General features: G+C 40.3%; 1 protein-coding gene across 4 annotated transcripts in view; it reads right to left on the bottom strand.

The window, feature by feature from the left end:
* The window catches only part of ATP10D (ATPase phospholipid transporting 10D (putative)), a 103,508-nt gene that overhangs the window by 68,970 nt on the left and 20,185 nt on the right, over positions 1 to 14,353 (bottom strand). For 3 of the 4 annotated variants that reach the window (XM_032334224.1, XM_032334226.1, XM_032334227.1), the window contains exons 2-4: positions 12,455 to 12,515; positions 7,566 to 7,892; positions 4,940 to 5,134 (exon numbers count right to left, since the gene is read on the bottom strand). In XM_032334224.1, coding sequence (XP_032190115.1) covers positions 4,940 to 5,134; positions 7,566 to 7,892; positions 12,455 to 12,459 — 527 coding nt within the window. In that variant the 5' untranslated portion in view covers positions 12,460 to 12,515. The remainder of the gene's footprint in view (positions 1 to 4,939; positions 5,135 to 7,565; positions 7,893 to 12,454; positions 12,516 to 14,353) is intronic. The other variant, XM_032334225.1, reaches the window with a different exon arrangement.

The following is a 14,353-nucleotide window of genomic DNA, read 5'->3' as shown; positions in this document are numbered from 1 at the left end:
AACAGTTACTACTAAACTTTCACTTAGCACTTAGAAAGGGCTAGATTCTATCGCTTACTGTTTTATTACTATTATATTCATAATGAAGGGAAGTGGGGTTTATGAAATTTGCCGAAGGCTAAATATCGCTATTGACTGAGAAAATCAGGATTAGAACTTATTTAGAACTTAGAAAAGCAAACAAACACAATGACCAACTTTAAACTAGCACTAAAGGTCAATAATCATTTATAGACAAGAACCTGTATTTAAAAATACTTATAAGAAGCATTCTTCCCATTGGCTCAATTTGGTATTGCTGGGTAATTTTCAAATTGGTCAAAATCTGAACTTTGTTCATCATATAATCATTTAAAAATACTATTTCCTAAGCTATTTTGAGGGGTGGGTAAGACTGTATCAATCACACCTCTCTATCTCTGGCATATGAGGAAGACAGAAATGTCATCAAATGATGCATAGCAGTAAAATGAGCATTTAGTAAAATGCTCATGACTTTAAAATGAAAACCATGAGCTTTTCCTATTATTTTTAGTTTTCCACATAATACATCAGTTTTTCTGGTTAGCTTTAGATCAGACATGAGTATCAGAAAATGAAATAGACCCAATTTTTCCTTGTCTGAGTCCCATCATCTTATAAAGGAGAAAAAAAAGTTAGTTTTGTTTCTAGATCTTTAAAATGGATATTGACAAAGTCACTGAAGAATTCTGGTAATGAACAGAATTCAGAATTCTTCAGGTTTCAGCTTAAGTTTCTCTTTACAGAGAGCAGCATGCCCCAACCATTTTCTCTGTGGCTCACATAAAATGGAAGACAATTCTACTATCAGGATAAGACTCTGAGTTACTTTTCTCCCTAAAGTAAATAAAACAAAAATTCCATCATCTAGTAGAACTCTTAGTCAGTCAAAAGAGCCTTAAATTTGTTCAAGATATACTTTTTAAAAAAAATATTTTATTCATTTATTTGACAGAGATCTCAAATAGGCAGAGACACAGACATAGAGAGAGGAAGGGAAGCAGACTCCCCGCTGAGCAGAGAACCCAATGTGGGGCTCGATCCCAGGACCCCGGGATCATGACCTGAGGCAAAGGCAGAGGTCCTAACCCACTGAGCCACCTAGGCACCCAAGATATACTTGTTATTAGAAAACTAGACTTTTGAACCTAAATGTCTTTTGTTCAGACTTGGTAACTAGAATAGAAGAAAATCTCTAGTCTGACCAATTTAGAATTACAATCTTAAGAACGTAGAGTTTACACAAGAACACTAAAGTCGATCCAAGAAATGTATCAAATACTCTTGAGATGTCAGAAGAAAGAGGGGCAGCATCTGTCTAAGGGAACCTGTCAAGTCAACTCAGGCTGAAGGAGGTGTTCGCCATCCTCTGGGTTCAAAGCTCTGACTTCTAGCTCTTCCCACTCTCTCCCTTGGGGATTTAAGTCAAACTCCTCACTTCAAAATCTCTCTAACCAGACTGATGACTTCAGAATTTCTTACTATAGCCTTTCCATCCAACTAGAACTCCTGTAGCGTGTTCCTATTTGCCTGTGAGGCATTTCCACTGGATGCCTGTCTCGCTCTCATTTCCAATTCATCCTGCCTGAGGTGAATTTAATGCTCCCTATTTCTATCAGTGGTACTTTCATTCTCTAAGGCTCAAAAGTCAAGAAAGTTCACCAAATTTAATTGGGTTCTTCTTCACAGCATCTCTTCTACGAACCCCTTCCTGTCCCTTGCACCTACCCCCAGTAATGCCCTGGACTGATTAAGAGAGGTATATCTAGCCCATTTGTAGAGGCTACTCCCAAGACTCGAGCAAACCAATATTCTTAAAGCACAGCTTTCACCACATTCCTTCTCTGCTCAAAAGATGGAAAGGAGCAAAGGGTAGGGGAGAGGGTGCGGAGAGAGAGAGAGACAGACACACAACCAAACCAAGAAACAGACTCTTAACTACAGAGAACAAACTGATGGTTACCAGAAGGGAGGTGGGTAGGGGATGGGAGAAATCGGTGTTAGGAATTAAGGAGGGCACTTGTGATGAGCACTGGGTGATGCACGAAGTGTTAAATCACTACTGCACAAGGGAAATTAGTATTACACTGTGTATTAACTAACTGAATTTAAATAAAAAGTTAAAAAAAAAAAGATGGATTCTGTAGAGGGCTGCTTTTAAGGAACAGGCTTGAGCGATAGGGAAACTTGACCCCAGCAAAAGGGCCCACGGTAACCCCCAGGCTGAATATAGGCAGGCCCAACAGGGACCCCCCTGAAAATATCCATAAGCCTTAACTGAACAATGAGCTACTTAAAACCAGGCCCAATTACCAAAAAAGGGAGAAATTCCATATGTCCCCAGACCTCCTCACCTTCCCCCTTTAAAAACAACCCCCACCCACTGCCTCGTGGCAGACAGTGTCCCCCCTCCCCCCCATCCAGCCCGCAGCTCCCTGTGGTGTACTGAATAAGCTGCTGTCTCCTGTGTTCTGCCTCAGGTGAGTTCTTTCATCGCCCACACCACACCCCACATTGGGGGGTTTCTGTCGGATCAGGGAGACACTGCGGATTCTCTACCACTAAAGGAAAATATCTGTGATGGTTAATTTTAAGGGTCCACTCGACTAGGGATGCCCAGACACACTGGTTAAACATTACTTCTGGGTATGTCTGGGAGAGAGTTTCTGGGAGAAATTAGCCTCAAATTGAACTGAGAAAAGCACAGGGCCTTCCTCGGTGTGGGTGGGTATCATCCAATCCCTTGAGAACAAAAAGGCAGAGAAAAGTTGAATTTACTCTCTGCCTTCCTGATGCTTGAGCTGGGACACTCATCTCACCTCGGCATCCCCGGCTCTCCGGCCTTCAGACCGGGACTGGAATCTAGACCATCAGCTCTGCGGCTCTCGGGCCTTCACACCACACTGCTGGCCTTCCCGAGACGTCAGCTTGCGGACACTGGGGCTTCTTAGCCTCCATTATCACGTGAGCTGATTCCTGATTATAAATCTCATTCCTGTTGGTTCTATTTCTCTGGACAACGCTGATTAATACACTGTTCAAGGAATGGCCTGGTGTTGGAAGTCCCTCCACAGGAGGCCTCAAACTCCTTCTCTCTTCATTTCTCATCACTGCTCCTATAGCTGCTTGCCTGCTCAGACCAAGTCAGTACACTCAGTATCCTCAGAACACTGCACAAGCCTGCCTACCCCCAATATGGGGGGCGGGGGGTGACATCATAAACTTGTTTGTAAAGCAAATAACATCTTAGATTCAGAATTTCACACAACTGTCCTAATGATGACTTTCAAAAAAGCAGATACATTTCTCATGAAAGGGGACACCAATTAATATCACAAACTTTGGGGATTCCTAGGTGGCTCAGTCATTAACCGTTGGCTTTCGGTTCAGGTCATGATCCTGGGGTCCAAGGATCGAGCCCCGAACTGGGCTTCCTGCTCAGTGGGAAGCCTGCTTTGCCCTCTCCCACCCCCACCTCCTTGTGTTCCCTCTCTCACTGTGTCTCTCCCCATCATATAAATAAATAAAATCTTGGAAAAAAAAAAATGACGAACTTCGTAATTCGTTTTTCATAAAAGTATGAAAAGTGAAAATTTCATTTCCATAAAGACATGGGAAATGTTTGTGGTGCAATATTAGGCTAAAACAATCAGAATAAAAATATATGGAGTACAATCTAAACTTTGTAAAATACACACAATGCGCACAGAATTTAGAGGAAGAATATGGCAGTGTGATAGTAGTCTCTGAATACTAGTGTCATATGTATAACTTGTAAATATATGACACAGTTCAAAACTCACCTTTATAGACTATTCTTACCTACACAGTCTTTCTGTTTAATAAATACTGGAGATACAAGTCTCCGTGATAAGCAAATATGCTTCAGGAAAGACCTCCTATTATGAATGTTTTCTGCTGCTGCTGTGGGAAGGGTTTTATTATAAGCTTCTAATTTTGTGTACAAAAAAGAACACTCTTCCCCATTTTTCAGTATCCTTTTCCACCATGGATAGATCTTATGCTTTTCTTCTTTTCTATCTTGTTTGACATATCCATTTATATTTTTCATACTCCATCCTCTTCTTAATCCCAAACTTTAACATCCAGGATTAAAAAGTAGTACCTGCTTGCTTTCCTTCTTATGAAGTTTAATTCTTTCAGATCCACTTATATGTAAATTACAGATGCATTTGCTTTATCAGCTCCTGGACTGACAATGGCTAACAGAGATCTTTCTTGACTTATAAAAAGGGTTACATCCCAATAATCTCATTGCAAGTTGAAAACACACGTGGAACACACACGTAATACACCTAACCTAGCGAACATCATAGCTTAGCCCCCCCACCTTAAACATGCTCAGAATGCTTACAGAAGCCTACAGTTGGGTAAAATCATCCAACACAAAGCCTGTTTTTATCATAAAGTGTTGACTATCTCATTAATTTATTGACTACTATACTGAAATCGAAAAAAAAAAAAAAAAGCCAGAGTGGTTCTATGGGTACAAAATGATTCATTGTTTACCCTCGTGATCACCGGGCTGACTTAGAATGAGGTTCCCTGCTGCCACCCAGCATCATGAGAATATCTTACCACACAGCTAGCCCAGGAAAAGGTCAAAATCAAATTCTGAAGTAAGGTTTCCATTGAATGCATACTGCCTTTGAAACACCGTAAAGTCCAAGAATCCTAAATCAGACCATCATTAATCAGGACCCTCTGTACATTTTGGTTCTACTAGGACCCCTGAATTAAATTCACTGCAGATCCTTAATAAATACTAGTTGTAAACATCACCACCATCACCGTCCCCCAAAAGGATCCTGATCGCATGGAAGGGGAAGAAAGCAGCCTTCTGCATGTTTCTAAAGCACACATGTGTACGCCCCAGCCCAGCTCCCGGTACACTTACCTACTGTAAACTTTAGTTACTAAATTGTTGATCTGTTTGTCAATTTTGTATTTTCGGTAATCTTCCAAACCATCTTTAATTGCAATAATGGTCAGGACCACCACCAGAGGCAGCATCGTGATTTCCTTTTGGAAGGCCTCTACCAAAGGCACCCAGTTCAAGACAGCTAGAAACAGGAAATATAAGTTGGCAGCCCTGCAATCCAAACACAGACGAGAAGTGTTAACGAATCACATCAGTCTCTTCAATAAATGGTGCTGGGAAAACTGGACAGCTATATGTAGAAAAATGAAATTCGACCATTCTCTTACACCGTACACATCAAAGCCTAAAGCAAAAGGGGCAGAAATATCTTAGGGTATTTTCCTACATTTCCATTCGTCGATTTTCGATGCTACAGAGCAGAGAACTAGCTAAACCTAACATATCCGAACAACCTGTACCTCCAGTAGACATCCAGCTCACGGCTTTACTATAATAAATGCGAGGTAGTCTTTATTAAACACATAATAGTAAATACGAGTATGACAGTCTCGAGTCATGTAAAATATCAAGAGAAGCATCACAGGAAACACTATTTTCTTTTTAAAAGTTCAAAAAACTGGGACGCCTGCGTGGCTCAGTTGGTTAAGCAGCTGCCTTCGGCTCAGGTCATGATCCCAGTGTCCTGGGATCAAGTCCCACATCGGACTCTGCTCAGCAGGGAGCCTGCTTCTCCCTCTGCCTCTGCCTGCCATTCTGTCTGCCTGAGCTCGCTCTCTCTCCCTCTCTCTCTCTGACAAATAAATAAAATCTAAAAAAAAAAAAAAAAAAATTCAAAAAACTTAGAGGAAATTCAATGTGAACACACTGTAGAGATAAATTTTTCAAAACCCCAACTCTCTAGCCTTCAGAAGCTAATTTGCATGTCCAAACACTAGATTCAAACAAGCCTCAGGATAAACAGAATCCTGAGAGATTTTTTCCCACTTGGGACCAACCGTTCTATTTCAGCTTTTATGAGATGAACTTGTTCAGGAACTTCTTCCACTCCTTTATTTTATATATTGAAATACTCCTCCATTGGCCCCTAACGTAAATCCAAGCAGCCCATTTCCTTCAAAGAAATATAATTTCAATCCTGTATAGCTCCTTGAGTTTTTATTACATATTTTCCACATTAACCATTAAACTTCTCAAAATTTATTTACCCCCATTTCTCCTTCCTTACCTCCAACTCCTTGTATTCTGAAAATTTCTTTCTTAACCCTTTTTGCTACTTTTTTGGCCTCAATTATTACCATGTGGGTTGTACCTAAACCAACAGCACTGACCCTGAATTCTGTTCAAGTTTCAGATTCTAATTCCATGAACTGCCTAAGACTGCAAACTTCATAAAAGGCAGCACTGACCCTGAATTCTGTTCAAGTTTCAGATTCTAATTCCATAAACTGGACGAGATCGCAAACTTCATAAAAGGCAGAATCATGCATAGCATGTCAGGCCATGAATGCAGGAAATTCATATCTATATTTTAAACATACCCATCATTCCATTAACGTATGTGGAACCTATTTTACAGTGAATAATGAGAATGAAGATATGCAGAATGAATAGTGAATAATGAAAATCTGTATATTCACATAAGCATCTCAAAACAAAATCATCTAGCCAAGTCTCTCTTTATTCCTGTTTTTACTTTTTCTGCTAATCCTCCTGGTCATTCTCAGGTCAATATGTTCATACCATCTTCTTACTTACTTCCCGGCATCTAATCCATTATAGCTGTAATGGATAACCCTTCTTTTCATTTCCACATTTTTCTAAGCTCAGGTCTTACCATTCACCTGGGTACATACAGCATCTCCTGAAAGTTCTCTCTGCTTTTGCTTTGTTTCTAATTATGCCGGGCATCTAGATGACTCTACTTCCCAGACCTCAAGCAACATATGCTATTGCCTTTCTGCTTTTAATTACGTTCAGTGCCATTTCCTCTCCTCTTGCTCCACTATTTCTCTTCTGTGACTTCCAACCTACTTGGTAGCAGTTTATAACACTCATCACGTGCACTGTGTCTCTCATTGTATATACCTTGTTGCCCTTGCTAAACAGTAAACTCCATTAGGAAAGGCGCACCATTAAGATGTGCATTTCCTTCGATGCCTAATCTCATAGGAGAGCTTCAATAAATACATATTAAATGGAATTATGTCATCGCTTCACCTGGTAAAGGGCTCTATTTCCCCATACCATCAAGTAAGGAAAAGCTCAAATGGTCTAATGGAAAGAATATGGAAGCAAGAGTGAAAAAACTCAAGGCTATGGATCCTGGTCTGCTCCTTATCACTAGCATGACTTTGGGTAAGCCACAATAACAAACTTCATTTCTTAATCTATAATAGGAAAATAGCTGTTATCTTCTCTGGTCAAGACAAAGCATCTTACCAATTGTAAAGTGCCATGTGAACGTAAGGACTCATCATTTCACAACAAACTCTACTAGAATCGTCAAAGAAAATGTCCCAAGTCTATGTTTAGGTAGCATATAATGTTATAGAAATGAAAAATCATATGTTAACTAGAATAACAAAGAACATGCTAAGTTTTTTTCCCCAAAAATAAAAAAAATAATAATAAATAAAAGTACCTGTGAAATTGTTCAAATAAATTTCTTGGCACAAAATTTAGAAGTGTGTACTTTGTTGTTCGTATTCGGTTATTCACGTAGGTGCCAGAGAACTTGTCATACTCATCCTTGAAGGGCCGGAGGTGAGGAACAACAACCCGGTGCTTTCCTGCCAGTTTGGGAGTCTGAGAGGACTTGCCCCCGCAGGCAAGCAGAGAGGAATAGCTGTATGGTCTCTCATCGTCGTCTCTGTTTCTACTGCCCATCAGCCGTTGCCAGTGATACCTGGCCCATTGTAGACACTCAGTCATGTCCAAAATGCGGGCAGATCCAGGATATGCAGGTGCTCTGCCGAAACAAACAAAAACCCACTAAAACACTCCTCATATGCTTCTGGAACGTCTTGAAGGATAGTAAGTAAGGAGAGTAAGATTAAAAATTTTTTCCATATCAATTAAATACATGACTCAATGGTTCAATGGGTATAAGGAAAACTAGTTTTTGGAACTCCATTTTAACCAAATTTTCATTAAATAAAACACACACTTTCTGCCTCAAAAGCCAACCATCTGACCATTTAAGCAACAAGAGACAGCACCTAAAAGCCACCTCATAACTTGAAGCAAATAATCTGGGTTTAATGTGTACACGTCTCTTAATTCATCTGATAATTAGTTTTCTCATCTTTGAAATGGGAACGCCACCCATGTCAGGAAAGTTTTATAGGGATTTAATGAGTAACATGTAAGTTATCTAGGATAAAGCCTGATGCAGAATAAGTAGATAATAAAATCCATTCTGTGCAGATCATAAAAATGGCCACAAATTCTTTCCATCTCTGTAGGTACAACCTTTCACCCATCAAGTGGTGGAACACAGTGAATCTGGGCTTGGCCATGTGCTTTTCTTTGGGTAATGAAACACTAGTCAACATGACACAAGCAGAGGCTTATGTGCAAAGGAAGTGCTTGCTCATGGAACTCCCTCTCTCTCCCTCCCTCTTAAAAACTCTATGGTCACTACCAGGGGTCTGAGTATAGGCTAGGCTACTAGATGATGGGTCATGACCCACTTACCACCATTGCTCCTGTCAATATATGAGTAAGACCAATGACTATCAGCTGACCCATGTGTGTCCCCAGTGACCCAATCTAGAACAGAGATGAGTTGTCCCAACCAAGCTCAATCCAAATTGCCAACCTGCCAAATTTTGAGTCAATAAAAATTACACTACCATGTTTTGGGGTGGTTATAAAACAAAATCTCTTACAAGTTCTCTTTCTTATTTCCCTTATTTCCAAGTTTTCCTTATCTCCCAGGAAATTCGGCCCTGCTTAGAATTTTGAGTTCACTAATTGAAAACAAAAGATAAGAGCCTACCATATTCCAAGCATTTTGCAAAGCACTTTACAGGCATTATCTTATTTAACATTTACATCAATTTTATGATACAGGTATTATTTCTACTTTACAAAAGAGGAAACAGGCTTAGAGAATAAAGTAACTTGCTGAAGTTTATATGGTTAGTAAGTAGGTAAGGCTGATTCAGACTAACTCTTTCTCATGACAGCTTCTGCTTTAAGTGGTAACGTGCTTCATTGATCTTTGTATCCAGAGCAGCTGGCACTTAGTAGATGCTCAATAAAAGTTCATACTTGGTAACAAGCACTTCACCAAGTGTGTAGAGGACAAGGTCTGGAGGCCTTGGTTTCTATCTTTGCTTTATCAATGTCAATTATTTATCTCCTTCCACTGGAGTTTACCTCTGGAGATTTTTATTTAATAAATCAGTAAGTATGTTAACAAAACTCCCCAGACCTCATCTAGAGAAAAAATGAGGCTATGTGCTGGAACCTAGAGTAGGCTAAGAATACTGAGATCATCTAAGGTTTCAATCCCCTTTCTCCAAGCACTCAGGCTCTAGGTGAGGTGATAGGCACGCAGATACATAAATGCAACCCCAGGTGTAAAATGCTGTTCAAGGCACTGATGTAGTTGAGCAAATTATTTAAGCTGGTTTCTTTCCTAGGCTTCATTCTAAGTTTACAACATGTCTACTGATTATTTTCTCTAAAATGTTACATTAATCAGAAATTAATAGTTTTCCCCTAAGAACATTAAAACTGTATCCAGCTTTCATGGATCTGAAATCACAGATCATCACCTTATAACACGGAAGATCTGGTCCAATTACATTCTAGTAATTCTAGTGAGTCGGTATTTTTTATAATCCCTTCTTGGTAGCACATTTACTTACTATACACTGGTCCTTCAGCAATCCAACCGATTACAGTTGAGCAGCCCTGTATTTATACAGAGTTAGTTGAATTACAATTAATAATCTAAAAATCCATCAGATCTTTAAAACATATATGATCTAAAGCAAAATAATAAAAACAAGTAAGACCGGAGAGTCCTGTTAAGGGGAAGAATACAATAGCCTCCAAGTATGTGTATCTGTGCGTGGATACTGAACCCACAAATATAACCTCTATGACCACTGAGAGAAAATATTCATAAAGTTAGTCTTATCAGGTTTTTTTTAAAGATTTGATTTATTTGACAGAGAAAGAGAGCATGAATGGTGGGAAGAGGCAAAGGGAGAGGGAGAAACTGACTCCACACTGAGCAGAGAGCACGATGTGGGGCTTGATGTCAGGACCCAGGGATCATGACCTTTGCCGAAGGCAGACACTTAACCATCTGAGCCGCCCAGGCACCCCAGTCTTACCAGTTTTAATGAGAAAAAAATTCTATCCTTACCAGGTCTCTGACCTTTGGAGTTTGCTCTCTAAAATATCTGTACATAAAGAGCTGAATCAGTAAACACTGGCCAAAATAATTCTTTCTTTTAACATAACTTTTTTTAAAAGCCCACATATGAAGTAATATGAAAAGTCTGGTTTTCACTCCAGTGTATAACAATAGCTTCTTAACCTATAACTAGTAATGACAGTTTGAGTTATTAAAGTAGTTTATAGCATATCCAGAAATCTCCTGCAGGTTAAGGATGTAAGAAAGTGCTTTATAAATGATTCAGTAGATAATGTAAAAACACCTAACGTAAGAACTAAATGCTTTTCGTGCATTTCACCCCCTGCACATCAGGGACTGATGGCAAACCTCATATTCTTCAGAGGGCTAAAATTTTATAGTATTTCTAGAAACTTTGATTTTCCACTTGCAATTAAATTCTTGTTAAGATACAGGAGTGGGGGCACCTGGGTGGCTCAGTGGGTTAAGCCTCTGTCTTCGGCTCAGGTCATGATCCTGGGGTCCTGGGATCGAGCCCTGCATCGGCCTCTCTGCTCAGCAGGGAGCCTGCTTCCCTTCCTCTCTCTCTGCCTGTCTCTCGGCCTACTTGTGATCTCTCTCTGTCAAATAAATAAAAATCTTAAAAAAAAAAAAAGACACAGGAGTGTGTATCCCTCTGGTGTCCACAATCTCAACAGTAATATAGATTCTACTTAAATTTTTAAAATTTTAAAGTAGAATTTCTTGAGAATGCAAACAGAAATAACTAAACAAATACGACCCTTAGGAGGTGTTAACTTTTGGTAATTCATGGCGTATCTAACAAATAATCTCATCCTAGCAAAAACACTTACTGGCTCACAAAAACAATCAGTTTTCCATTCCATGGATCTATTCCAGAACCTTCTCTCTCCCCATTCACTCAGTTCCAAAGAGACAAACCTATGGCTGGAGAACACTTCATGCCAAAGTATCCCCGCGTCCACCATCCTGTGTGCCTTTTCAACGCCCTTCAACTTTTGTTAGGTGCTCTACTTACTCAAATATTGTCTCCCCCTCTCCCCACCCTTTTTATTCCCAAGGAATTTTGGTGAGGATAGAATTGGGCCTGGCTTATTGCCCTCTTCAGCCATCAAATCTCTGTCCTTGCCTCCAAACAAGGCGGTTCATCAACTGGCAATGTCTTCCCCTCAGTACCGCCATTCTCTCCTGAAAAGGGATTACGGGGTCAAAGGACTGATCTACACAAGAGAGCGTTTCATGAGACTGAAGGGAAAAAGACCTGATGTGGAGGTAATTAGCATGTGGCAAAAATCCTTTCAAATTTCCAGTTCAGAATTTAAACCATTTTATATTGAGCAGGAATGACCAAGGATCTACTTAGTCCTTCTACTTCAAGTGTTTTCAAAATTTGCCAACTGCCAGTTCAGTGAGAAATACTTTCTCTGAAGTAACCTAAAACCCACACGCCCACATACATATACAGCTGAAACAAAAATTATACAATTGTGGTGCTTATTACTTGCAATGCATCCATTTTCTGTTCTGCTCTATTCTCTATTTTTTTTTTTAAAGATTTTATTTATTTATTTGACAGAGAGAGATCACAGTAGAAAGAGAGGCAGGCAGAGAGAGAGAGGGAAGCAGGCTCCCTACTGAGCAGAGAGCCCGATGCGGGACTCGATCCCAGGACCCTGAGATCATGACCTGAGCCGAAGGCAGCGGCTTAACCCACTGAGCCACCCAGGCACCCTCTATTCTCTTTCTTGCTGAGTCTTTCTTTCATTTTAATACTGGTCAAGATGCTTGAATTAGTTTCAAGGGCCACTAATATGGTGCTATACACACTTCGGAAAGATACCGCACGAAGTTCCACATGGGTTGAAAGTATACAAGGAAGTGAACAGATACACGTTCAGCTCCTGTCCTGATAGAAAGGCGGGGGGAACACAGCGGCTGGACTAGAAGGTTCAGGGAAGTCAACACTTGTCCCACCACAGTCAGAGGCAAGGAGCCTTTTCATCTTTCTCCATCTGCCCCCCACAAAGCTAAAAATGTATTAATACGTAGAGTTGGATCTGTTGTTAATAATGTTCACATATATATTCAGCAAAATTTCTTTAGGATATGAGAGGAAAGCAAATCGGGAGGCATACCTCATTAAGAATCAGCATGAAGCATGTTATTTTAAAGTTCAGACTTCAGAAATTACTTAACCTAGAGGACACAAACCAGTGGCCCTTAAGCAAAATTCTATTCAATGATGTATCCTGTATCATGATGTTGGCAAACACATTTGAATAATTTTTTTGAATATAGGACTGACATTTAAAATAGAGATAAATTCATATAAAATATTGATATTTAGTTTATCTTAAAAAGAAAATCACAGAATACTGGGCATTTATTTTCATACAGTAACAAATAAGAGAAGCCTTTAGACTATAGTCCCTCACCTAACCCTTCAGATTCCAGCTCACCTGTTTTAACTGAATAAATGAGCACTCTGTTCAGCACTTTTTTTTTTTTTGAAGATTTTATTTATTTGACAGAGAGAGAGATCACAAGAAGGCCGAGAGGCAGGCAGAGAGAGGGAGAAGCCGGCTCCCCGCTGAGCCTCGATCCCAGGACCCTGAGATCATGACCTGAGCCGAAGGCAGAGGCCTAACCCACTGAGCCACCCAGGCGCCCTGTTCAGCACTTTTTGACAAATCAAATTCTTCCTGCTTTATGGACTCTGACTCGATTATCAGTTGTATCACTTATTAGGTATGTGACCTATGTAATTAACCCTCATGCCTCAGCTTGCTAATGAAAAAAAATGAGACACCGTGAAGAGTCATGGGACACGCCGAAAACAAACAATATTCGTTCTGTTCCCCACTCTCATGCTCCTCTTTGGCAATTTCTCAGGTCATACAGAAGTCAAGGCTGGTAACTCTGTAAATTGGGTTGAGGTACAAACTTTCAATATATTGCTTTTCAGATTAAAAGAAGCTGTCCAACTCCAAGTATATATCTGCTGATACATGGAAAGTAACCAGCATTAAGTAGGATACAAATAGAAGATCAAACAGGCACAAAAGATAGACATGACATAAAATGACCTTCGTACCACCCGATCTCATCCTCAACCTTTCTTTCTGAAATTCACCCCAACTATGTCCATGAACAAACTGTATGCCACTCATGTGGTGTTTTCTAAGTGTACCTCAATAACAGCCCCCTAGGCCCCTCCCCTGGAGATCCTAATTAAGAGGATCTAGAATAGGGCCCATGAATGTAGAATTTAATTAGGACCCAGGTGACTTATCAAGAAGGTGGCAAAGCACAGCTTATACTCTGAATCTCCGCAAATGCTGCCTTCTGGAAGGCGGGCCAATCCTATTACCCACTCATCCCACCAGCCCCTATTCATTCTTTAGACTGTTGGAGTTTGGCCATGGAGTGGGGGGAACTGAGGAGGATCCACACAGAAGACTCAGTAAGGCATTCCCTGCTCTGCATCCATTATGGTCCTGAGCTTGGCTCAATCGCGGCACCTGCTTCAGTGCTCTTTGTTGGCTTTGTTCTTCACAGTCAAGGAACACATCTCACTGCTTGCCAAACTTCACACCAAACTCCAATGCTTGGCCAAAGTTGGATCGTCAACAAGTAACTGTTGATCACTGACTTTTATAGAAAGGAGGAAGCAAGTGGAAAGGACACAAAACACCCCATTTCCTCTGTCATGATTCAGCCTGGCTTTCCTTCCATTAGAAGCAGGAGTAATAAGATCTAAGTTTGAGAAAACAGAAGTAGTCAGCTTGTGTTGCATTCATTCCACCTTTATTAATAGAAGGAATCTGCTTCTCCAAGCCTAGAAGACTCTTACAGAAAATCACTGTTTTCTTTCCTACTGGATTTATGAGACCAGTAAGCAGTACAGCAGTGATTAAGAGCGGAGACTCTGTAGCCAGACTGACATCAATTCCTGGCACCTCCACTTGCCAGCTAACCTTGACCAAAGGGCTGCTGTGAGGATTAAGTGAGTTAATATATGTAAAGCCCCTAGA

This window comes from Mustela erminea, chromosome 2 (assembly GCF_009829155.1).
Source record: "Mustela erminea isolate mMusErm1 chromosome 2, mMusErm1.Pri, whole genome shotgun sequence".
NCBI lineage: Eukaryota > Metazoa > Chordata > Mammalia > Carnivora > Mustelidae > Mustela > Mustela erminea.
Note: the sequence above shows the minus strand (reverse complement) of the source record. Positions and strands in the feature narration are given on the sequence as shown.